This window comes from Crocodylus porosus, unplaced genomic scaffold (genome assembly GCF_001723895.1).
Source record: "Crocodylus porosus isolate Cpor-Errol unplaced genomic scaffold, CroPor_comp1, whole genome shotgun sequence".
NCBI classification, from domain to species: Eukaryota; Metazoa; Chordata; order Crocodylia; family Crocodylidae; genus Crocodylus; species Crocodylus porosus.
The window spans coordinates 18,668,559-18,691,745 of NW_017728921.1; the positions used below are offsets into that span (position 1 = coordinate 18,668,559).

The 23,187-nt window shown below is 44.5% G+C and overlaps 4 protein-coding genes and 1 long non-coding RNA gene across 6 annotated transcripts in view; 2 read left to right on the forward strand and 3 right to left on the reverse strand.

Annotated features, from left to right (window-relative positions):
• The first annotated feature begins 3,410 nt into the window (after nt 1–3,410).
• Nucleotides 3,411–9,161, forward strand: SRSF9 (serine and arginine rich splicing factor 9). The gene is made up of 4 exons (XM_019539220.1): nt 3,411–3,768; nt 5,548–5,717; nt 7,315–7,487; nt 8,646–9,161. Exons 1-4 carry the CDS (start codon nt 3,542–3,544, stop codon nt 8,787–8,789), a joined length of 714 nt encoding a protein of 237 aa, XP_019394765.1. The 5' UTR covers nt 3,411–3,541; the 3' UTR covers nt 8,790–9,161.
• Nucleotides 7,992–21,448, reverse strand: LOC109312879. The gene is made up of 3 exons (XR_002101925.1): nt 21,438–21,448; nt 14,983–14,986; nt 7,992–8,421 (listed from the first exon to the last, which is right to left on the reverse strand). It is a non-coding gene; the product is annotated as an uncharacterized LOC109312879 (long non-coding RNA).
• GATC (glutamyl-tRNA amidotransferase subunit C) lies at nt 10,336–13,937 on the reverse strand. Its single transcript, XM_019539221.1, has 5 exons — nt 13,816–13,937; nt 13,051–13,101; nt 12,650–12,816; nt 11,718–11,821; nt 10,336–11,312 (listed from the first exon to the last, which is right to left on the reverse strand). Exons 1-5 carry the CDS (start codon nt 13,903–13,905, stop codon nt 11,254–11,256), a joined length of 471 nt encoding a protein of 156 aa, XP_019394766.1. The 5' UTR covers nt 13,906–13,937; the 3' UTR covers nt 10,336–11,253.
• On the forward strand, nt 13,964–17,312 carry TRIAP1 (TP53 regulated inhibitor of apoptosis 1). The gene is made up of 2 exons (XM_019539222.1): nt 13,964–14,157; nt 15,698–17,312. The coding sequence occupies exons 1-2, from the start codon at nt 14,011–14,013 to the stop codon at nt 15,779–15,781; spliced, it is 231 nt and encodes a 76-aa protein (XP_019394767.1). The 5' UTR covers nt 13,964–14,010; the 3' UTR covers nt 15,782–17,312.
• The window catches only part of LOC109312877 (cytochrome c oxidase subunit 6A1, mitochondrial), a 23,718-nt gene continuing 20,619 nt past the window's right edge, over nt 20,089–23,187 (reverse strand). For both annotated transcript variants that reach the window (XM_019539223.1, XM_019539224.1), the window contains 2 exons: nt 21,237–21,376; nt 20,089–20,349 (listed from right to left, as the gene is read on the reverse strand). In XM_019539223.1, coding sequence (XP_019394768.1) covers nt 20,263–20,349; nt 21,237–21,371 — 222 coding nt within the window. In that variant the 5' untranslated portion in view covers nt 21,372–21,376 and the 3' untranslated portion in view covers nt 20,089–20,262. The remainder of the gene's footprint in view (nt 20,350–21,236; nt 21,377–23,187) is intronic.

Sequence of the window (23,187 nt, forward strand, 5' to 3'; positions counted from 1 at the left end):
TAAAGAGACAGCATAGTCTGCAGTTACAGCACCAGATGGGAAGTAAAGGAAATACAGCTTTTATTCTACGGTCTCCCACTTCATCCATTTCTTTATCTGTAAATAGTCGATAATTTTACCTTTTTTTTATTAAGTGTTTTGAGATTCGTGGATGAAAGTTTTATATAAGCAATAAAGCTCCAATTCTCAACTGTATTTATGTATCTATTTAGAACTATGGAACTATTTAGAAAAGCTGGACATATATAAGTCCATGGGGCCAGATGGGAATGCACCAGAGGGTACTGAGGGAGCTGGCTGATGAGATTGCAGAGCCATTGGCCATCATCTTTGAAAACTCATAGCTATCAGGACAGAAGTCCCGGATGATTGGAGAAAGGCAAACTTAGTGCTCATATTTAAGCAAGGGAAACAGTCGGATCCAGGAACTACAGACCAGTCAGCCTCACCTCAGTCCCTGGAAAAATCATGCAGCAGATCCTCAAAGAATCCATCTTTAAGCACTTGAAGGAGAAGAAAGTGATTACTGATTAGGAACAGTCAGCATGGATTCATCAAGGGCAAGTCATGCCTGACCAACCTGATTGCCTTCTATGACGAGGTGACTGACTCTGTGGATGTGGGGAGACCAATATTTGATATAACTTGATTTTAGCAAGATGTCACAGGGGAACTGCTGAGAAAAGACCCTGAGAGGCCAAGGGGGAACCTCAGGACCCTAAACACAACAAGGAAGGTGAGGGAAGGAAAAGAGCAACGGAGATTCCCTTACCTGCAGCTGACAACGTGGCAAGACCGGAAGAAGCGGCAGGACCCGCACGGCTGATTAGCCGCGTCTTTTTGAAACTGCAGCCAGCTGCATGGAGTAACAAGCACAGCCAGCATGGGAAAATAAAAGACAGCTCGGGTGAAGGAGAAGGGTGGAGAGCCAGAGAGGAGGTGCCCCTGGAGCCCTGATGAGGGGCGAAGAGAATCCAGACGACCCTCCACGAGACCAGAGGCTGCACCCTAAACAGTCAGAAGGAAGACGCCAGCGGTGAGGCGGCGGATGCTTTCATCCCTGGCGACGGAGCCAAGGGAGAAAATCCAAGGACTCCAGAGGAAGAAGCAATGGCAAATGCAGAGCCTTATAATGAAAACCTTTTATTACCCTAACCTACAGCCTCACTTATGTAATTCAGCTTCCCTGTCCATTCTCAGCTGATACTATATATAGCTTTAAAAAAAATACTGTGACCAGGGAAAGAAGCCAACTCTGACTGTTTTTGTGCTATAGCCACTTCTAAGGTATATACTAGACATAATCAATATCTAACATAAGGTCACTGACAAGCTGTCACAGGAATATAAATTTTAGTATTAACCAAAGCTGGACTGAAATTAGGAAACAAAACATGGAGACTCTATACCCTATTTTTAACAGTTTTCTGAGCCATCAAGTCCCCATGGGTAGTCTGTGTGAAAGAAGCATACAGCAAAGACATGAGGGAAAACATTAGTAGGAACTGAGTATTAATGTGGATTGATAATAGTGGAGTATAACAGTAGTTATAACTAGAAAGGCAGGCCTGCTGGGTTCTTTTTGCATTTATGTTATGACTTCTAAATAGGATTGGACCTTGTTTCTTCAATACATATATATTGGCTTAAGAGGAAAGATATTTCTCATTTATGATTGAGGGGTTTACAAAAAGTGATTTGTTACATAAACAGACCCCATTAGCAGGATGGGTCCCTAATAAAAATGACCAAACTAAATTATGCAACATAAATAAGATGTAGGCAAGTTCAAGGAAACACTATTTATACCACTGATCTTAGGAGGCCTACAAAAAATGTTTGCAAAGTTTTGTAAGTTGGGGAAAGGCAAATATGTCTTTATTGGAGTAGTCATATAAACACCTTTCACATTAAGAAGTTTCCTGAAGTCACAGATAGTAAAACTGAAGTTTACTAATAACAAAACAAAATCCATAGCCACTCGGAGCTTCTCTTGTCATTATGCTCCCCATCAACAAGTCTTTTGGGACTTTGTAACCCAGCAGGTTCTATCCATCAGAGGGCAGTGATGTGCCACCCTAGCCTGCCTTGCACTTCATAGAAATACATAACCTTTAACAGAAAATCTATTAACCTGCTGACCTATGCAGACAGACATTCTGAGATAACAGAACTAAAAGACCTGATTTTGCTACCCTTATGTTGAATAGTATTTTACTAGGTAAGTTTATTTTCTTTGCTTGAACAGCTAGGTGCCTTTTGCTGATATGCAGTGGGCTACAGCTTCATCCCATATTGAACTGACAATAGCAGTGAGCTTCTGACAATATGATGCATCTGAGACAGGCAATGCAACCATCAGGTCTCAACCAAGTCAGCAAAACAAAATCTGCCTGATCTGGTATTAATGGTGAGCTTTGCACAGCAGAAAAAGATCCATCCCTGTGAACCATGTATCTGAAGCATGCCTGCCATTATTTGATCAACACCACAAATCCTCAAGCCTTGCAGTGTGCCACATAGCTCCATTACATACAGTCATACCAATTTGTACCCAACAAACAACAGTAATTCATGCAATTTTTCAAGCGTGAGTCATTTTTCAGCAGCGAGTCATTTTTCAGCAGTGTCCACATTTTAGATCTACAAAACAGGTTAGCCACAGGTTTACTAAATGCTGATTTTTGTGCCAGCTCAGTTTACAGTTATTACGCCTTCAGCAGTGCATTGCAAGGGCAACAGGGCTGTCTCAGGGTCGCAGACTGACTTGTTATGGGAGAGGCCCCCTCGTGGGTTTTGTTCACTTTGGGGGCAGTTGTCAGTATTTTGAGTGGTTTTGCTCCATTCTGTTCTTTTTCTGTGTTGCTCTCACCTAGAATCACAGACATTACCGTGACTGAAAGCACCAACGCTTGGAGCAGTGAGCAGTTCTTGAGCTTACGGGACTTGAGGTCCCTTCCATAACTTCTGTGAATGGAGTGGCAGCCAATTAAAAAACACTAATTTCTAGATGTCGGTGCTTCCGTCCCGGCAGTGAGGATGGAGGATTGTCCAGACAGGGACAAACCTGATCCTGCGTTTATCTGCTTAGCTCCTCGTGGCCCCCTTCACAAGCTCTTGCGGGGTCCCCGGGCGCTCCGCTGGCTCAGCGGTTTGCTGCTGCAGCTTTAAGCCCCAGGAAAGATGAAATGTGCTCTCGCTCGCCTCAACCCTACAGCTGCGATACAGGAGCCAGGGCGCAGCGGGCTGCGCTGCAGGTGAAGCGCGTCGTACCCACCAGAGCAGGACGCGCGCACCCCCGGCCGAGCGGGAGCAGCTCTAGCCGTCGAGTCTGGCAGCACGCGCAAGCGCATTAGGGTGCGCGTAGGCCGAAGCGCCATAACAGACGTGTGCGCATGCGCGGAGACGCAGGCGCAGTGAAGCTGGCGGGGTGGCCTGCGCCTCTTCCCCTTTAAGCGGGCTGTTTAGTGTCCTCCGTCAGGTGGTGGCGGGGCCTGGCGGGTTGGGCTGGCTCGGCGCTGCAGTCTCCCGCGCGAGCAGCATGGCGGGCTGGGGCCGGGACCGGGATGTGGATTTCGGGACCGGGCCCGGCGCCTCGGGTCGCGGCGGCGCCAGCGACGGGCGTATCTACGTGGGGAACCTGCCGGCCGACGTGCGTGAGCGGGATCTGGCCGAGCTCTTCTACAAGTTCGGCCGCATCCGCGACATCGAGCTCAAGAGCCGCCGCGGCCTCGTGCCCTTCGCCTTCGTGCGCTTCGAGGACCCGCGGTGAGCGCGGCCGGGCCGGGCTGGGGTCACCTCTGACACCGCTGCCCTGGGGCCGCGGGAGGCGGGAGACCGGCGCCCCCCCCCCGCTCCGGCGCGGAGCCGGGCTCCTGTCACCGGCCCCGCTGAGGCCGCTCGGACTCCCTGGGAAGCAGCAGGGGGAGGGAACCTGCCCGGGACTGGCAGCCGGGGCAGGTGCGGGGCGCCTTGCCCGGCCCGCGCACTTCCCCGTGCCCTGTTCAAAGCTTGCCTCGCCGTCCCAGCCGAGGAGGTTTCAACACGGCTGTGGAAATATAACGGCTTCCTCGCCACCGGAGCTACGCACCTGCACCCCCCTTCCCCTTCCCGGCCTGTGGCTGTTTCCCATGCTGGTGCACACATGATGTGCCTACGCCGGCCCCCTCATTCCCTGATGGCGGGTGTCGGACATCTACGGACTGTGAACAACCAGTGGCTGCATTCAGGACTTTCAAAATCGGAATTTTTAGACGTTTAATTAATATGGCAGTTCTCCCCACTAAATTAAGAGCTGCTACATTTTTATCTTAGAGACCTTCACAGATCTCTGATCACCAGCGACAAGGGAAGTGATATACTTTTGTCAGCTATAGCAATACTTTTCACAGAAAACATAACATTTTAGTAAGGAAGAGCCACATGTTTCTTTAGGTTTTTCATGTGACACCATCTGTGGTGAGAGAGAATGTCAAGCCAGCACTGTGTGGCCAGCCCTGCACGGGCCACCAGGGACTTGGCTACAGCATGGGATCTACTGTTTTAAAGCAAACCCATGCAATCAAGGACCAAATTTATTTCAACCAAGCTATTGGCTTGATGTGTAATTTTTAATATCAATTGGTTGACTCAACAAATCTCCAGTTTCTCTTGTTATTTAAATTTTGAAAAAACACTATTTTTCATTCTTTGTAACTGTTAAATGAGAGAAGTCACATATTGGGGAGGGTAGCTGCAAGGGTTCTCAGAAAGCATCATCACTTTCTGGCCTGTGGTCATCTTGTGTTTTATGCAAGTGTTTTGTAGTTAATTTTAGAAGGGGTTTGCATACTCAAGAGTCTTTGCCTGTGGATTTGAAGGGCCTACGTTTTGAAAAAAATTGTGTTTGAATGAATGCTTACTACTGTGGTGGCATACAGATTTGCTATAAATTTTAAGGCTTAAATTGGAGTTCATGTCCTTTTCCATAGGTCAGCCCTGGCTTGCTGAAATGGAAAATAGTTTTGAGAATAGGCTTTGATGCAACATCAGAACTCTGACTGAAAACAGTACCTCCCAGGGTAATTTTGAAAGCTAGAACAGACTGACACAATTGTTAGTAAGTGGGATATTAGTGGAGGAAATGTGTCCTCTCTCTACTAGCAGGTCTGAGACAGGTTAGGAAAAAACTTTGTTCCAGATTGTCCAGAGTTCAACTAAAAGCTACTTTTTGGGAGAGTGAAAATGGTTTTTGTGGAGCAACAGAAACATTTTCTGCTGTATGGGACAGGTTCAGCCCACTGAGGAACACAGGACAATGTAACATGTAACTTTCCCATGTGGTCTTTTACTTGTGAACCTAGGTTTGAAAGTATTTGAAAAAAAGCTCACTGTTCTTAGTCAGAACCCTTGAGCAAACCATTGGTGGCTGAGGAATCTGGTACAAATACAATCCAAAATCTAAAATTGTCTTTCAGTTATTTCCAAACACACCTCATAACCTGCTGGGATAGAAGGAATCATCATAGATGGACCATTACTAACAGTCAATTCATTTGTTCTTTGCAGAGATGCAGAAGATGCAGTTTATGGGAGAAATGGGTATGATTATGGAGAGTGCCGATTGCGTGTTGAGTTCCCTAGATCATACAGAGGACGGGGTGGAGATTTTGGTGGAGGACCCCGGGGGAGGAATGGCCCTCCATCACGACGTTCTGAATTTCGAGTTCTTGTTTCAGGTAAGTTGTATCCCACGCGTGAAACTATTTTGCTTTGTATCCCTGTCCTGGGGAGAAGGAAGTTCTCATACTGCTCTGCTGATTTAAAGTTTTTCTTATAACATGAACGTCTTCCTATAAAGGAGTGTCCCACTGCTGTAGAGGACAGAAAATCCTGTCTGGTTTGATTCATGAAAGAGTCATATCTTTTGGAGCTCATATTAAGTGAATGGTGAGCAGAAATGTCTTCACAGATCCAGATGTGACCTCAGGCTTGGATTCTGAAGAGAGCCAGCATCTTGTGAGTGGGCAGGTAGGCGAAGGGAGGGAGAAGAACTTGGGCACCATTTTTCTATGAAGAAAAAGTTTCGCAGCTAGGTGGAACAGTTTCCAACAAATCCCATCATTAAACAAAAAGGATTTGTTAGAGCAAATGATGCTCAGATAGACTCTGACATTTTGTTTAAAAAAATATGTATTAAACTGATCTACGTCTCAGCAGCTCCACACAATCTACTCATTGGAGAGAATGACTAAGGGACCTAGGATGAGAGCCCTCCTCAATCAACAACCAGTGGGATCTATTTTAAACAACTTGGAAAGGCCATCCAAGTAGTAAATTGTCATAGGACATATGGGTGGAGAGGGCTTTTTGCAGGAGAGAAAGAAAGGTCTGCAGTCCAGATCAAAAATGCAAAGTGTAATTCAGCACTTACTGAATTTTTAAAAGGAATCAGTCCCTTAACTAAAAAAAGAAACAAACAAGCCCTCCCGCTGCCAGTGCTTATACCCATGCATCATGTTAAAGTATAAGTTGCTAAATTCTCATTTCTCTGCTTGCCCCTGTAACTTTCTAGCTATAAAAATTCCCTGTGTGGAAACTACTCCAATAAAATACCTTTGGCACCCTAGAAGGATTGGTACCCTAGTCATTGAAACAGAGAGTACACCTCCTCTTCAGGAGTGAGGGTAGAGGAGAATAACTGTTACTATGACCATTGTGGAAATCTTCTGTGCTAAAAGGCACTATAAAGCATTCATTAAAAATACCAGGCCCCTTAGCACACTGGATTTTCCAGTGCATACTTGGGAAACCTTGTCCTTCATCTTCACATGGGAAACTTGCTGCTGGTTATAAGCTTCTCCAGAAAGTTTTACTCATGACTGGAGAATGAGCTGCTGGAATCTCAGGATGAAAATTAATTTCTGATATGAAGGGGACCGGCCTGTCTTGGATGGGAAATGGAGGCTGAGTAACTCTTTTAAAAAGTAATAATCTACTTTTGAACAGAATCTTCATTTCAAATGTACTGGGTTGAGGGGTAGATTTAAGTTACTTTGCGGCAGCAAAAAGAATGGATACCTCTGAACTTTCAGCACTTTGAATTCCAGAGAGACTGATCATCAGTTTGGAGGACTCAGCTACTTGTTTTTGGAATGGAACTTAGCTTTCTTGGATTCCTGTGTTCTCGTTGCAGTGTTCAACGTCAAGAAGAGTGAGAAAGCATACGGAAGTGATGGAGCCCTTGGCACGGCAGGGTCAACATATCTGGCTCAACCAGAGTAGATGGCTTTTTAGTTTACGTGGTCTCTTATGTTTTGTGTTCTCCATGCTCAGGGCTTCCTCCATCAGGCAGTTGGCAGGACCTGAAGGATCACATGCGTGAAGCTGGTGATGTTTGTTATGCAGATGTACAGAAAGATGGAATGGGTATAGTTGAATTTCTCCGTAAGGAAGATATGGAGTACGCACTGCGTAAACTGGATGACACCAAATTCCGATCTCATGAGGTGGGTTCGTGCCTTCAGGGGAAGAGCATATGTGTATGCAGTCATGGAGAAGCATACATTTCTTTCCGTGCCATGCTGCTCTCAAGAGACGTAACAGCAGAACCTTGGAGCTGGTGATTAATTGTAACACACTTCAATAATTTTGAGAGGTTTAGCATTTGTGAAACATACCTCACAGTGGCTCACTATATTATGCTCTGACAGCACACGGAGGAAATCTAATTTTGGATATTTTTAAATACATAACCGGAAGGACAAGGTACACATGAGCCTGTTTGTGAAAAACATGAGTTGTTCAGTTTGGTACATCCTTTGTGTGGAAACAAAGGGTTTGGACTGCTTGCTGCCAGCTTGCTTTTGTGTACTTCTGAAGGGCTTAGTAGCTCAAAGCCTTCTTTCAAGTAAGTGAGCTCAGCTCACCACTCGCAGCTGGAGCAAACTTCCTCATTCTCCCAAAGGATGAGCTGGTAAGCATCTGTACAGGTTGCTATAGCCGTCTTTTTTCCTCCCCAGCACGGAGCATCATTTTGTGGCAATCTATGTAAGGTTCTGATGTCTAAACTAGTAAGTCACAGCTGTCTGGTTCTTAAAGCTGTACTACGTCAGTGTATCCACCTTTTCCAGTGGCTAAGTTGTTCTGCTGCAACCATCTCTGGCAGTTGAAGGTTGAGTATTTGCTGTGGAGATTCCTCTACTGGTACGTGATTGTTACCAGAGCTTGGCCTCTCCGTACTGTGCTACAGGATCGTATTGGCCTGTATAGCTACTATCCTCCAGCATTTAAGGATGGAGTTTGCCCATTCCTTCACCTTCAGTCAGACCAGCTTCCAACAGCCTCTTCCATTTGATTGAACTAGGAGGAATTTGTTCAGGTTTCCTGTTCCAGCTGTTGAGTCTCTGCCCTTTAGAGATGAGGATGATAGCTAACAAGATACTGCACATGTACTAGCAAGGAATATTTTATAAAGTATGCTTTACTCCATAAGCATCAAGTATCAGAGCGGTCTTTCCTGAGCAGCAGCAGTTGAACTTAGTAGTATCTTTGGTTATTTATGTATTGGTTCTAGGCTCCATTTGGTGTTGTTCATACTAGTGAAGAACTATTAATCAGGATGCAGTATTAAAAAAATTGGGTTTTCTTTTTTGTTTAAATTTCAGGGTGAAACTTCCTATATCAGAGTCTGTCCTGAAAGAATTTCCAGCTATGGCTACTCACGGTCCCGTTCTGGGTCAAGGGGTCGTGATTCTCCATACCAAAGCAGGGGATCACCACGGTACTCCTCCCCCTTCAGGCCATACTGATTGCATCCAACAACAGGGACTTCTTAAAATGTGAACTGAGCTGCTTTCTGCTCGGAATTTACATTCCAAAACTGATGGATAGTTTTTCGTAGGAACTCGTTTTTTTTATTCAATAAAAATCTTTTTTTTTTTTATGATTTACAGTTCTTACTAGGGCAATGTTGGCAACACTTTGAAAAGTTGCAGTTTCATTTTGGTGTTTTGTTTGAAAACATGTCAAGGGTTTATTTTTTTTCCTCCTAGCTGAGGAAAAGTAAACTCAAAAATCTGTGCAGTTATCTCCTGGCCTGCAGGATGGTGCTAAACAGTAATGGAGTGACTGTACAGCTCAGCCTGTTATGTAGAAATATATTTAAATGTTTTAGTAACTCACCAGTGGTGGTTGTCTTTTATGTGAGGATTGTATTAAAAAGAGGTGGGAGTAGATGCAAGCAATTCTGTCCCATGCCCACTGGTTGACCATCTGCTTAAGAAGGGAGAACAGTTTTCAGTAGCAAAATTATGCAGTCTAGGGTAGCAGAGGGAAAAACAGTGCCTGAAGACATTTTATTTACAGAGAAACTAATCCTATTTCAAAAGAGGGAAAGCTTACTGCATTAAGAGAAAAAGAAGATAGCAATTAGAATGCTGCTAAGTAGCTTGTTGGTTGCAGTTTCCTTGGTTGGTTGGTTTGGGGTTGTTTTTTTTTTGGGGGGGGGGGGGGGGGGGGGGTTTTGTTGTTGTTGTTTTTTTTAAACACATAAACCAAGCATTCTCTATGCTTGTAATAGTCTAGTTTGGCTTATAAATAACTCAACTACAGTACAGAAAAAAGCTACCGGCTTCACAGTTTCAGATAAATGGTAGAACAAAGAATTGTGTCTAACTGTCACACTACTCGGTGCAGGCCTACAACTGCTGCTTTCCTTGCATCTCAAAGCAATTTATAAACAAGACAGCATCACCATCACTTCCAAGATGGAGAAAGTGATTTGCCCTAATTGCTGAGGATAGAACACTGGTCAGGTTCCAGTCCAGTTTCTACTAGGCACATTGCTGAGAATGGCAAAGGCATCTGTTAGCTTTCTGCTAATGGCATCTACTTGCACCCTTTAAGCTTGCTAAACTGTTTCAATTCCTAAAATGTGTTCTGACATCACAAAGGCTATTGTGCATGTCTAAGTGTAGCACATTTATTTAAGGGAGGCTCTGTCGCACTAAAAAGTTTCAGCAGGACAAATAAATGCACTGCTTATAGCACCTTTCATTCCCCTTATAAGTGATTTTTACCATTGAAAACAAACTACTAGCACTACTACAACTGCATGTGCTTGGAACAAAGTTCGCTACTGTTTTATTATACACCAGGACATCACAGTGTTATGATCAGGTTCTCGCTGATTTAAAAAAAACCCAATAAACAAAACACAAACAAAACCCAATTTTCAGGTTAAAAAAGTAACCCAAAATCCACATTTTTCTGTGATCAAAATGAAACACCAGTAATACATAGATATATATTACTATAAAATGTGGATTTTGGGTTACTTTTTTAACCTGAAAATTGGGTTGTTCTGTGTTTTTGGTTTTTAATCGGAGAAAACCAGGATCCCTGGTTACGATGACCAGAAAGCAGCCAGAACTTCAGTTTAATCAATGTATATGGATGGTCAAATGGCCTCTCACAATAAATACTTTCCACTGACCTTTCTAGGCAGGGCATTCAAGTTTACATTAAGAAAAAATCACTTGTATGTATAAACAAACTCTATACGCCTTACTTAAGTGTAAATGTAGGAATTTGGCATATTAGCACAGCATTCCACAAGGCTATACTTGGAAAGCAATATATATACAAATGTAAGACTAGTCAGAGCTGAGAGAGATGGAGGCATGTGGTAAAAACTACACTTTCTCAAAGTGCTTTTTTTAATCTAGCAGAAGTTCCCTCAGCAGTTCCTGTTCTACTGTACTGAACTTTGAGGGTTTCTTTTCCTGATTTGACCTCTTATCACATCTAAGCCAGGAAGTGAAAAATAGTTTAAGTGAATTAAGTTCTTACAAAACTGCAGTATCTAATTTCTTCTCCAGCCCCTCTCATAACTTGACAGAAAAGTTGGATAGTCCTAGTTTCCTTTGTCATCAAGGCTGTGATACACAGATGTATCTAGAGTACTGAACTTGTTTGATGCTGTCCAGGTTGACACTTCAGCCCTACCAAATGCAGACTAAGCAAACAATATTGAGGCCATATTTCTATTTTGAAAGTGGCTAACACCTTCCACCTTCATGTATATTTTAAAATAATCCAAACAAATCCTTTGATAGAAATAAAATATTGTAAAGAGGAGGAGCAGAAAGAATCAGTACTTGTGTGTGGGTGTTGTTCCTGGGATAATGTAACATCAGTTGTAGCTACATAAGATTAATTGTCCCCAACAGCATACTGCTGAAAGAACCAGTGTGGCATTCTGGCCCAAGCTTTTCAGTTGGAGTCCTGCAGGAAGCTCTCATGCTCTTCCAACTTTGGTAGAGGGATGTTACCTAATAGGAAACAGATAATGAGAGTATGAGACAGCCTGCTAGTTTCCTGAATGATATTGCTGCAACTCACATGCTTGTCCTTGTGGCTTAAACACTTACCAGTGACTAGGTTTTCCCCTGCAAAAAAGCTGCACCTGAGTTTACAGAAAGCTGCCTTTTGTAAAGAGTCTGTATAAGCAACATTAGGTGTAAATATAAAGCCATAACTTCTGCAGTGCTATTAAGTAATAATGAGCTAGGGTCCTATCCCTTTATCTTAACAAGTGACTGTGGTTATCACCCTAGTTCAGTACATGCTTACCACCATTTAGTATATACAGAAGCGAATTAATTGACAGGTTAATACTTCTTAAAACCAGGGCAGGTATCAAGTCCCATTTGGCATCATCTGTAACAGAACTCTACCTGGTGGAGATTCAAAATATTCGTCTGCTGTCTGGCTGGCATTTTGTAGCAGCTCCTTGGTGCAGTTGCCTTCTGTGATGTTATCTTCTCTGAGATACAGACACCTGGGGAACACAGGAAACTTAATGTTCTTTTTCCAAATGACCTGCTTTTCCAACTATGCTTTGGAGAGTCTGATACAGGATGCAAAGTCATGCTCTAGAATCAGAAGGAAGTGCCTTAAAAACTTGTCATACTAAAATATGGTAGTTGCATCTTGAATTTAGGTCTTGCTCAGAGACCCCTGGCAGCTGGGTAACTCACTTCTGCCAGTTCCATGGTTCAGGTCAAGCTTTACATTTGACCAGGCACATGTGTTGTTGCCACTTACTGAGCTTTCCTGAAATGAGCAATACCATGTCATGAGTTCTCTGAAGAAACAAATACAGCAGTTGGCCTAGTGCTTAAGATTATCAGCCCTACTCTGTATAGAGCTGAGTGAAACAAATTTCTCATATAAGCATGCAGAAAAGCTGGTTTCTTTATGAACTGAAGCTGCTAAAGAAACTAATACAAAGAAAGTATTGCGTTTATAAACTGTCCCTGAAGCTGTTCAGTGTGCAGAACACCAAGTGCAAGAACATTCTGGAGTGATTTACAATGATTTTGCATTTGTAATAGAAAATATCCTGTAACATGAATGGTCTACATAAGAACATTAAGAAATTTGTGTACAGCTTTGTCGTGTTTATATTCCAAGTTGAGGGACACTGTGGACACTCCTCTACCCCTCTCAAAAGAAAAAAAAACACGTGACCTAGAATAAAGGATTTTGTGGAAGACCAGCCAACTGCATAGTTGGCATGATTAGTGGAAAAAAATCATCAAACTTTACTGCAGCTTTTCTTTGGAAAACTAGTAGTTAAAGCAGGTCACTAACCATAATTTTTTACCTGTCCTCAAGTACCGAATCCATTGGCTCTATCCCTTCTGTGTTAACCTCATGAAGTTGATCAGCAAATTGAATTGCTTTCTCCAGCCGCTCTACACCCTCCCAATTGCGAAAATCAACTAGTGCCAGTCGTTCCAGATGATCAAGCAACTCCATGGTTACTTTTTTCTTTGAGAAAGGTGGGGGAAAAAAGAAGTCACATATTTAGGTCCTGGAAGAAGACTACCATATGGGGACGAGTTAGGATAGGCAGAATAAACATAAAGCTAGATAAACTATCCTGAGTCTTCACCAGAGAATATTGGGAATTCCTCTATTATTCAGTCTCAGATTCGCAGTGATCATTTAGCAGAAGCAGACTGGCCTGGACTAAATGTACACACGTTGATGGATTCATTATACCTGAGGAAGCAGTTTCTGTTCCTCCAGTTGCCATTCTGGATTCTGATCAGTCTAAAGTGGAAGAGATGGGCCATGATAAATATAAGGCATGGTAGGTGAAAACAGACTAACCATATAGATAGCATATTATGTGCGCACACACACTTGTTAGTCTACAACAGGGGTAGGCACTCCCAACCAGCACTGGTGCCACAGTGCAGCAATCAAAAGCATTCTCTTGGCACACGTGCCTTAGGGTGGATGGCAGGGAAGGGACTAGGGCTGTACTCCCTTGCGGACCCTGCTATCTGCCCCAGCATGCCAATATCTGTCAGGTCAAGGTTATGGGTGTTTGGGCACTCTGCCCAAAAACGTTGCCAAGCTCTGATCTACAAGGTGCAAATCACTGCTGCCTCCTGCCTGATAGCTCTACACTGCTTGGAGGCCCCGGGAGGGACAAGGCTCCGTCCGCTGGGGATTTTTACAGTATGTTTAACTGACTCCACATTGAGGGGGAAATTCCCGAGAGGAGGCGGAAGGCACCGAATCAGACCAAGAAATGAAGCAGAGACCGCGTCCCCCTCCAGCCTTCGCGCTCTCGCACCCGGACCCGGGATGCTCGGTGCAACTGGAGCCCGAGAAAGCAACGGGCCCGGTCCCAGCCCCCGCCCTCAGCGGTGCGGCTGCCGGGCTCTCGCTTCCAAGGAGGCGCCCCCCAGGCGGAGCCTCCCGCCCCCAGCCCATGGGGCGCGACAAAGCGTGACCGGCCCCAGCGCTGGCAGCCACCTGCCGACCGCCGGCCGTCCCCCGCGCCAGGCGGCTCCTGCCCCAAGACCAGGCGGCGCAAAGGCAGCCGCTGTTCCGCAGCGCCCACATCTAGGCCCAGTGGAGGAGCCGCGCGGCGGAAATGCGCGATCCAGCTGCGCCAGGCGGGAAATACGTCACGGCAAGACCCGCCCCTTGGGCGGTGGCAGTTCCGCCATGAACAGCGTGGGCGAGGCCTGTACAGAGCTGAAGCGCGAGTACGACCAGTGCTTCAACCGCTGGTTCGCTGAGAAGTTCCTCAAGGGCGAGAGCGCGGGGGACCCCTGCATGCAGCTCTTCAAGCGCTACCAGCTCTGCGTGCAGGTGGGCGCCGCGCCCGCGTGAGGGACCCGCCTCCTGGTCTTCCCCTGTAGGGAAGGTCCGGCCCGTCGTGCTGCGTGAGGCCGGTGTAGAGGAAGGGGCCGCGGGCCTGTTGCTGGCAGTCGCGAGCCGGGGAGATGCTAAACCCTCTTAGCCCGCACCCGCTGCTGCTTCTGCTCTCGGCGTCCTGGCGGGGAGGCAGACCCCGGGGCCCGGGCGCCGCCGGGAGAAGAAATGCCGTGCGAGAGCTGTCGGGTCGTTCGTCGACACCGTGGTGACGTCTGCAGTGGTAGCACGGGCTCCTCTTTTCTCAAATGTTTCTTTTTCAAACACATCCCTTGCATCTATTTCTCACCTGGCCATAGGCCAGCTTCGCTTCTTCTTTACAAACTCAAGTGTTTTATTTCCTTGAGCCAAAACATGGGATGAGGAGCTGCCCCGCGTGGCACAGACTTCAGTGGGATGTTTTTATTTGCAACCCTACCTCACTGAGAGGCTACAATGACCTGTAGGGCTGTATTGTATAATGCCCATAGTCAGCTGCTTTGGATTGCTAGAAATATCTAGAGTCATATCAGTTTTTTGACAGGCTAAAACTTCACAAAGAAGCAGCCTTTCCAGGCCAGTCTAAAGAAGCATTACCACGTCTTCTTACAGAAACTACTCAATATACATGAGGTTACATTTGCTCATTTTGCAGTATGAGGTCAGCAGGATCCACACCCTGCAAGGAGCCAAACACCTGAGCCATCATTCCTTAATGATTTCCAACACAGGTAGAAGGGGTTGACCACACAGTTCAGTTTACAAGTTCAGCCCAAACTGAACTTCCCTGAGATGTTCTGCATCCTGGGAGCTGAAGTCTAATTAGATATTTTCTGGGGTCTCCTTTGTTCAGAACTAGAATGAAGTCTGTCTGTTCTAGATGGTAGGTCTCCCATCTGTGTTTCAAATCATCAACGAATGGAATTGATGGTACCTTAGCCTGTTCACTGAGAATCTTTTGAGTGTCCCTTTGGGATTTTTAGCCATTTAATTTTACAAAACTTATCATTTCCACTCATGCCTTCTTTACTGTTTCCTTACATTTCATTATTCATAATGTGCATTCTCCTTTCCCTTTTGGTTAAGAACCACTTCATTAATTTCTTTCCTTCAGCAAAGGAGTTCTATTCCTCCAATGGTGCTGTAAATCTAAAATCTAGTCCACAAATCCTTCATCCACTTCTGTTTTTGTTTTTTCTGCTTCCAGCACTGTGGCTTCTTCAGAGAGTCCCTCAGTTTGCTTTCTTTCCCTTACCAAGTAGAATTTGTCCTTTTACTGAGGGGGTGGTGGGAGGGAGTGTGCATGTGAGATGAGTGAGGGTCTAGGCTGCAGTTCAGTACTGAATTAGCAGGAGCTCTCTGAGTTTCCTTTGGTCCATCTTGGATGGAAGCCTTAATACCAATTTGAGCTAGAGCAGAGTGGTCTTAAATCACATCAGGCACCAAGAAAGTCTTCACAGCAAAAGATGTATAAAATACTTGCTTTTTTTTCTCCTAGAAAGCTATTAAGGAGAAGGACATCCCTATTGAAGGGCTGGAATTCATGGGCCCCAGCAAAGGAAAAGCTGAAAACTCCTCATGACTTCAGTTGGACCACACAGAACCATTAGCTTGATCTTTGGGCTCAAAAAAAAATCATCTTACAAAAGACTAGAGGACAGCTGATGGGAAGGTGGCTTTAAATTGGCTGCTGCTTCTGTCTGTATTTTTTTTAAAGCAAGGAGTCGTCTGTGCAGTTTTTTTACGCTGAGCTGTGTGGCAATTACTGTTTCATTTGTAATGAGCGTTGGTGGTGGTTTGCATTCTGCAGTGTGAAAAACCCTTTAACTTCCTAAACAAATGTACTCTGAACTGAGGAATGCTTGTTAAGATTGGTTTCTATTTCTTATTTAAATATTAGATGATTTTGAATGTTAAGATGAACGTGAAAAGGTGCATGCTGCCAAATTTTAGTGGGCTACATCTTGGCTGATCCTGGTTTTACTAGATATTATGGGCTACAGCCTTGCCTCTCATCCATTGAATTATAGCAGTGTTTTAAATGCTACCACCATTGGGTCTGCAGTGTTTGAACATATGTAATGAAGAATGTAGCTTGGTCTGGTCAAGTTATACTTAACTAAAGGATGCAGCAGTGTAGTTAAACCCGCTTTTGGCCTTCAAGAAAGGCAGAAGGCAACCTGCCACAGGGGAGATGCACCGACTTCAGGAGTTATCCTTAGTAGCCTCACTTAAAGCACTGATAATATGTTACCACTGTCTACTAGCAAGCTTCAAGAGTAAAGTTGTAGTGCATGCTTAGTCAGTATCCTTCACACAATAAAAATGCCAGATTGGCCCTAGTTACTTGATTTGGCTTTAGGCAGACTTTGAATTGGATAAGGGTATCTGTATTGCTTTTCTTTCAGTAGAGACTTCTTGCTACTCTGGAGTCAGAATAAAAATCTGAAGGAAGAAGAAGAAAAAGCACATCAAGATAGGACTACCTAAGGCGTGTCCAGCACCCACATTTAGTAGTTTAGTCTTTTTTTTTTTTTAAGAGTTACTTCACTTAGATTTTGAAATACTTTGGGTATAGTATTGCTAGCGGTATAAGCTTAATATCTCTTTTTCTGTAAGTACAAACACTAGTCTTTAGAACTATCCTGTGAATTGTAAGTGGCTAGAGACCGCTCATAAGGAAATAATTTTTCCCTGTCAGGTTTCTAATAGCTATTTCCTTATGCAGACATGAGGAGGTCTGTTAGGAATACGTTCCACCTTTTTCAATTCACTGAATATCCTACAAGATCCCTTAAGAAAATGGCTTTTTCTTGCTTTTGTTCAGTTGGAGGAACGGAAAAGGCAAGGGATTTGGGGGTTTGAGGGACCCAAATCAGGGCTCATTCTTTCCCTTCATGTGGACATTGAAGTTTGCAAAAGAGAAAATTCCCAGCCAGTTCAATAAAAGAGCTGAGTCTTTCACCCCCAAGACCACTATGGTGAAGACAAGGGGCTGCTGGATTGCGAGGGGAATATGGAGTCAAAGGGTAAAGGGCAAAGTCCAACCTGATAAATCCTCTTCTGTTCTTTCAGAGCTCAAAACAGTGTTGGTTGTTTGGGAATACAGTTAGCAAGGGACCAGCTGTACTCCATTGTGCCTTCCTAGGTTCAAGAGTAGGAGTGCCCTACTCAATTAATGAGACTTGCAGGAGTGGAGCTATGACATGTTATGACATGCCATAGAAGGCTGTAAGCACAGTATCTCCAGACAATGGTGCTTTACAGGAGACTGGGGTTCTTAGGGTTTGTTAATACATCTGTAGCTGTAAACTGTTCTAGGGTCACAGGAATAAAAGTCCTCTCCACTCCCAGTCTTTTTAATAGCTTTAAAAAGGTCAGTAAGTCATAGTAATATATCTGCAACATGGGGAATGAGTACTCAGTGCCATTAAAAGTACTTAGAACAAACAACACATCTTCCAGAAAGAAGAAGTTAAGGTTGCTTTTGCTCTTGTCTTGATTTTTCCTCTGCTGAATAGCAGTGCTCTGCAACTGTTGAACTCTTTAAGAGTGTATGTAGCCAGCCATGACCTTTAGAAATGAGATTGGCCTGAAACATTAAAACAACTGCACAGAGTATCCAAAACACTGAACTGCCAACACCACACATGGCATAGCATGGCTAATCATTCCTAGAATATTCACCAAGCATTTAATCTTTGGGAACCTGACCCTGTAAAATGCTGTCTAATAATTGAGTCCCACCCAGAGTGTTGTTAGAAGCAGAGCTGGCTTATTTTCTTATCTAAATCTTTAAATTTAGTCTTAAGGCAGCCCTTGGAAAATGGCAGCTTTTAGATTTCACTCATTTTTTGATAAAGAAAAATAACGGCAATACTTTCTGGGCAAGGAACTCAAGAAAATAACAACAGCTTTTGACCGCAGGAAGACCATAAAAGAGCATTTTTTACTCTAGATTCTGGTTTCAAATTTCTGGCTTTATCTGGTTAATAACATGTAGGTGTTTGCATATCTAACAGTGCTAATATTGTGCAGCACCCTTAGAATGATCTTGTGGTACCCCAGGGTGCAACTGCACCCTTGTTAAGCACACAGACTAGATGAATGATTCTCAGAAGAAAACCAGAATGCTGTGTTAAGGTAAAGCTAACCATTACAGGTTTTTCCATACAGTACTTTGATTCTTCCGGCAGAGAAAGGGAAGGATGAAAGCTGACATTGTTGCAGGAACAGAATTAAGGTTGTTTGAGATATGCAACTAACATTCCTTAATTCAGAGTCACTTGTGCTTGCAACTTCACTCCATTTTACTGAAGCTTGTGTAGGAGGAAAACAAGGAATTGTAGTACCTGAAAACCAGCTCCACCAGACAGCACCTTAGATGTGCTTTAATGCAGGGGATAGTTTGTTTAAGCTACCTCATGTATTTGGCCAAAATTGCTTTGTTGAGCTGTAATAAAGGGTATGAATTAAATCCTGTAAAGTTGGGTTAGGGAAAACTGCATCTTCTTACATGGGCTTTTTGGAATTCTCCATTTCTTCTGATTCTAGCAACAGCATGAAGGAAAAATGCAAGAGGGTAGTTGGAGAAGAAATAAGCATTGGTACATGAACATAAAAGTGTTTTCCTTATAACAAAACATACTTTTCATACATGGGAGGGGAAGAGCGCCCAGGGCAGATGATGGCTCAGCCTGCCCCAGATTTGAATGGTTCATTTAGTAGTGTGAGTACAGGGGACAAGTTCTTTACCTCCCCACCTTTACCAGCCCCCCACCCCTCTACCTTTTGCTCCAGCTCCCCACCCTAGCTGCCTTGAACTGCCAGTTTCCTGACTAGGCTCACTGTTGCCAGCTTCCCTGAAGGATCAGAACAGTAGCAGAAGGTAGGGAAGGGGGTAGGCATCTGGCCCCTCACCCCACTACCACAGCAGTGTAGAGGATGAATTTTAGGATAATCTTCCACTAATTAAGTTTTGTACATGGAAAAATACTAATAGATTTACAATTTTTTATGTATATAATTAATTGCGGGGTGGGGAGAGGAAGGAGAGCAGGTCATCTTGGATCTGGGCAAACATGGTAGTAAGTTCATACAAAGCCTCCAGTCCATCAAGTTTCTGCAGAGACTGGGCTACTGGAAATCTAAAGGAAGAAACAAATAAACATCTTTGCTTCACTTCTATAGAAGAATGCTGCCATATGGAGCCCTACAGTATCTGATTTTGCATCTTAGGCTCTGACTGGACAGCTATATTCCACATGCTCCCTTCTCAACAATTTCTCTCCCTTCTACTAACTGCAGGTCTTATTTCCCATTCAGCTCACCCCCACCCCCCTAACATCTCAGGCCATCAGAGATGCTGCACAGGCTTTCTAAAGTAAACACCATTGATTAATGGGACTAAGTCTTGTTGATGGATCTGTTATTCCCTACATGTCTGGTGTACAGTTTGGAATATCAGGAACACTGGAATAGATGGATCAGTGCAAGCTTCTTTGCTGGAATAGATATATGTTTTTATTTTTGTAATATTCCTGCCCTTTGGTTGATATGGAAAGATTTGAGACCAATCAGTAAAGCATAAGTTATGGCTTTGGGAACAAGGTCAGTTAGACCTCAAATTTAATTCATTTAATCTGAACCTGACACATGCTAAAGATCTTGATGCCTGCATGCATCCTCCACTCATCTGTTAGAGGCAATAATGATAAAGCAGAAGCCTGCAATAAGTAAGGGTTTGCTTAAAAAACAAAGCAGCAGCATTTAAGTCCATTATGGTCTTGCTTAAAAGTGAAAACCTTTTACCTGAAAGAGGAATTAACAATAAGACTATCTAGATGGGTAGAGACTAGAGCAAGACTTTTCACAACATTCACACAGAAATCCAAGTGGAGTTATTTATTTAAGGTAACCTCTTCTACAGGTACAGTACAAGAGGTCAGAATGTCATAACCTTACAGTACAGGAATGCAGAATAATTGTTTAGATGAAAGGTCCCATACAAATGTTCTGGTCAGAATATATCAGTACTTCAAGTTGTTGCTGTGGTCCACATCTTTAGTGATCATCTTCATAGCCAGTTGGGAGAGGATTGACATGGGGGTTGTGGAATAAACTTTTGTTCCCATCTCCCCAGGGGAAGGGCTGTTAAAAAGAAGAAATGTATTAAAAATTGCTTGGTAATCGCTTGACAGAAATGCTAAGGCACAAGAAAATAACACCTGTAAAAGGCAGTAAGGCCAGGCTCAAGAACATTATGCAACTGAAAGGCTAGTGAATGAGCCAACTGATGCAGACCTCACATCTGTCATTTATGCTAGAACATAAATGATAAAAGCACAAAATGGAGCTTCAGTTTAAGTCTGGGGTGCTTGGATAAGTTACCATCTAAAAGGTAAAAAAGACAAAAACTTGTAATGCAGAGATGTGCAAAGAGCAGTCACAAGCATGTATTTGTAAGAATGAGTTTGAGTCACAGTATATCAAAGACAACTATGGATTAGAGGCAGCTTAGTATGAATCCATTCTGCATAGAAATGTAACACTAGAATGACAAATTAGAACCTCCTAATATTTTACCCTTTCTTTCAACAAATTTCCTATGGATGACAGATGCTAACCACTATTCAAGGGATTCTCTCGTTTACAAGGCATCCCTCTTACTTCAACATAGTTGCAACTCCTATGCCTGCATAACCCCCACATTGATAACTCTGGTCCAGTCTTTTTCCTTATTCATTAATTTAATTCTAGCTTAAGATCAGAGAGATGTGCTATTAAGAGAAAAATTGTTTTGATGATGCATCAAATCCACTCCCAAGAAAATGAAAATAAGATGCATCCATTTACAAAAATGTCTTGGATGAGATCAAAAAACTCACAACCCTCGTCACAGGAAGTGAACACTTGAAACCTTACAAATGCAAAGATGGTTCCTTGTCTTTCAGCAGACAAAAGGCGGGGTAGCTCACAATAGAACCATACTAAGTGATTTGAGGAAGTAATTGTCTGGGCCATACTGCCGCACATACCTTGGTCCTGATACGGAGATGAGGATAAGGAATGAACTCTGGTCTCTCATGCTTGTGCTGCGCCTTTAAGTAGCAGTTGAACATGCAGACTGCAACACCAGGTAAAGCAACAGTAAAGGTCAGGATCTTCCACATTCGAGCTAACAAGGAGAGAAACAGGATACTGAGGATGGGCAACATTAGAGAGTGTCAAAATCACACTTGCTAGAACAATGTTTCAGGAAGTGTTAGTAAAATGAGATGGAGCCTCACTCTATATTATTCTTGTTACAGAATGGGAAGTTCTGCATAACAACTTGTCATTGTTAAAAACTTTGGAAGCCGTCTCAAAATGAAGTTTCACGGTTCACACACGCCAAAAAAACCTGTTGTTTCAAAAGCAACTTCTGCAAAGCTTTGCTTATCTATGCTCAAGAATTAGATTTATTTTAAGTGGTAAGTTCTGACAGACTTTTAACAGTGGATTTCAAACCGAACAATATTATGATTGGCAAAGTGATTCATTACCCACAGCCTGCTTAACGTTTCCTTCTTTTCTTTTCCTTTTTTTTTTTGGTCAAAAGATTTGGTTATATGGGGCTAAGCACACAAAGCAAGCTTAATCATTGTACTGCTCGGTGCTCAACTTCAGAGCTTAGCCACCGAGTGGAGTTCCCACCTTGGCTACACATATGAGGCACAGAGAATTAAAAACTCAATAACAGCATCCACAAAAGCCAACATGCTTTAAACAGGGATCTTCTGACAGTGACAGTTAAAGATACCAAAGACAGGGAAAAGTCTCAAGCCCTGACTCTTCAGGGGTTAAGCAGGGCTGTCCTGGAGGCAGGAGGAGAGAGTGCCAAATCAGGGCAACTGCCCCAGGCCCCATGCTTTGGGAGGCCCTGTGGAGCTGGGTGGGGGACAAGGCAGCAGCAGCACAGAGCAGCAGCTCCACATCCAGCCACTCACTACCCCACCCCCACAAGGGTTTCTCTGGGTCCAAGCCCAGATGGCAGCAGGGGTGGGGCCCTACAACCTAGCCGAGTCAGCTCTGGGCTTAGGCAACACACCTCCCCTATTAGGGATTTGCCCTGCACTGTCTTCCAGTAAGCACCTCTGTACTTCCAAGGGAGTAGATGGTGACACTCTCCTTTATCCAACACTTCCATTGGAAAAGCCCTCAGCTGGAAGGAGGAAGAGCTAAGCTGAAATCACTGGCCATGGCCAGTAAGGTGGACAGACACAGAGAGGCAGGACATTTAACCCATATGCCTGGGGGGGGGGGTCGTTGTAAACAAGCCACGTGCTGGCCCCCAATGGACAAAGCATTCACCTAGGAATCAGTAAGAATGGATTGAGGAAGATGACTTGAGCCCAAGTCTCCAAAAGACTGAACAAGAACTTTAACCACACACATATCAGATGAGGGGGCAGCATGTCTTAGTCATTAAGTCCACCAGGAGAGGGCCTGGTTGATCCAGTCTGCAATTATAGCAGAGGAGGAATACTTAAGGGGAGAATCTGGCTGGGGGCAGAGCCGGACCAGCCTGTTGACAGGCTGTTTCCAGGCTGACCCACAAGCCCAGCAGGCATCTAGGAAGCTTTTATGCTAAAGGTTCGGGCACCCCCTAACTTGAGTTGCCCTCAGGATGCAGCAGCACTGGAGGCCCCAAGCGCCTCTGGGTGGCACACCTGAGCGCACGACGCAGGCACCCCCGGGGACCGCGGCCCCATCCCGAGCGGCCTGGCGGAGCGCCCTGGCTCCCGCTGTAGGACAGCGCCAGCCCGGCCGCACCGCAGGGCCCCGGTCGCCTCAGGGCCGCGCGTCGTGCCCGAGGGCCCAAGGGCGGGGCCCGCACCTCCGCTGGCGCCAGAGCCCGCGCAGCCGCGCCGCGGGAAGAGGAACAGCCTCTGGCAAGAACCACTGCCCGCCCGGCCCGCGCAAGGTCACCGGCGCCCGGCCCGGCCC

Coding starts and splice junctions, on each gene's coding strand:
- TRIAP1 (XM_019539222.1), top strand. CDS start 14,011: ATGAACAGCGTGGGCGAGGCCTGTACAGAGCTGAAGCGCGAGTACGAC. Junction 14,158..15,697: donor GCTACCAGCTCTGCGTGCAG/GTGGGCGCCGCG, acceptor TTTTTCTCCTAG/AAAGCTATTAAGGAGAAGGA.
- GATC (XM_019539221.1), bottom strand. CDS start 13,905: ATGTGGGCGCTGCGGAACAGCGGCTGCCTTTGCGCCGCCTGGTCTTGG. Junction 11,822..12,649: donor GATTCGGTACTTGAGGACAG/GTAAAAAATTAT, acceptor TGTGTTCCCCAG/GTGTCTGTATCTCAGAGAAG. Junction 11,313..11,717: donor ATATTTTGAATCTCCACCAG/GTAGAGTTCTGT, acceptor GTTTCCTATTAG/GTAACATCCCTCTACCAAAG.
- SRSF9 (XM_019539220.1), top strand. CDS start 3,542: ATGGCGGGCTGGGGCCGGGACCGGGATGTGGATTTCGGGACCGGGCCC. Junction 5,718..7,314: donor ATTTCGAGTTCTTGTTTCAG/GTAAGTTGTATC, acceptor CTCCATGCTCAG/GGCTTCCTCCATCAGGCAGT. Junction 7,488..8,645: donor CCAAATTCCGATCTCATGAG/GTGGGTTCGTGC, acceptor TTTAAATTTCAG/GGTGAAACTTCCTATATCAG.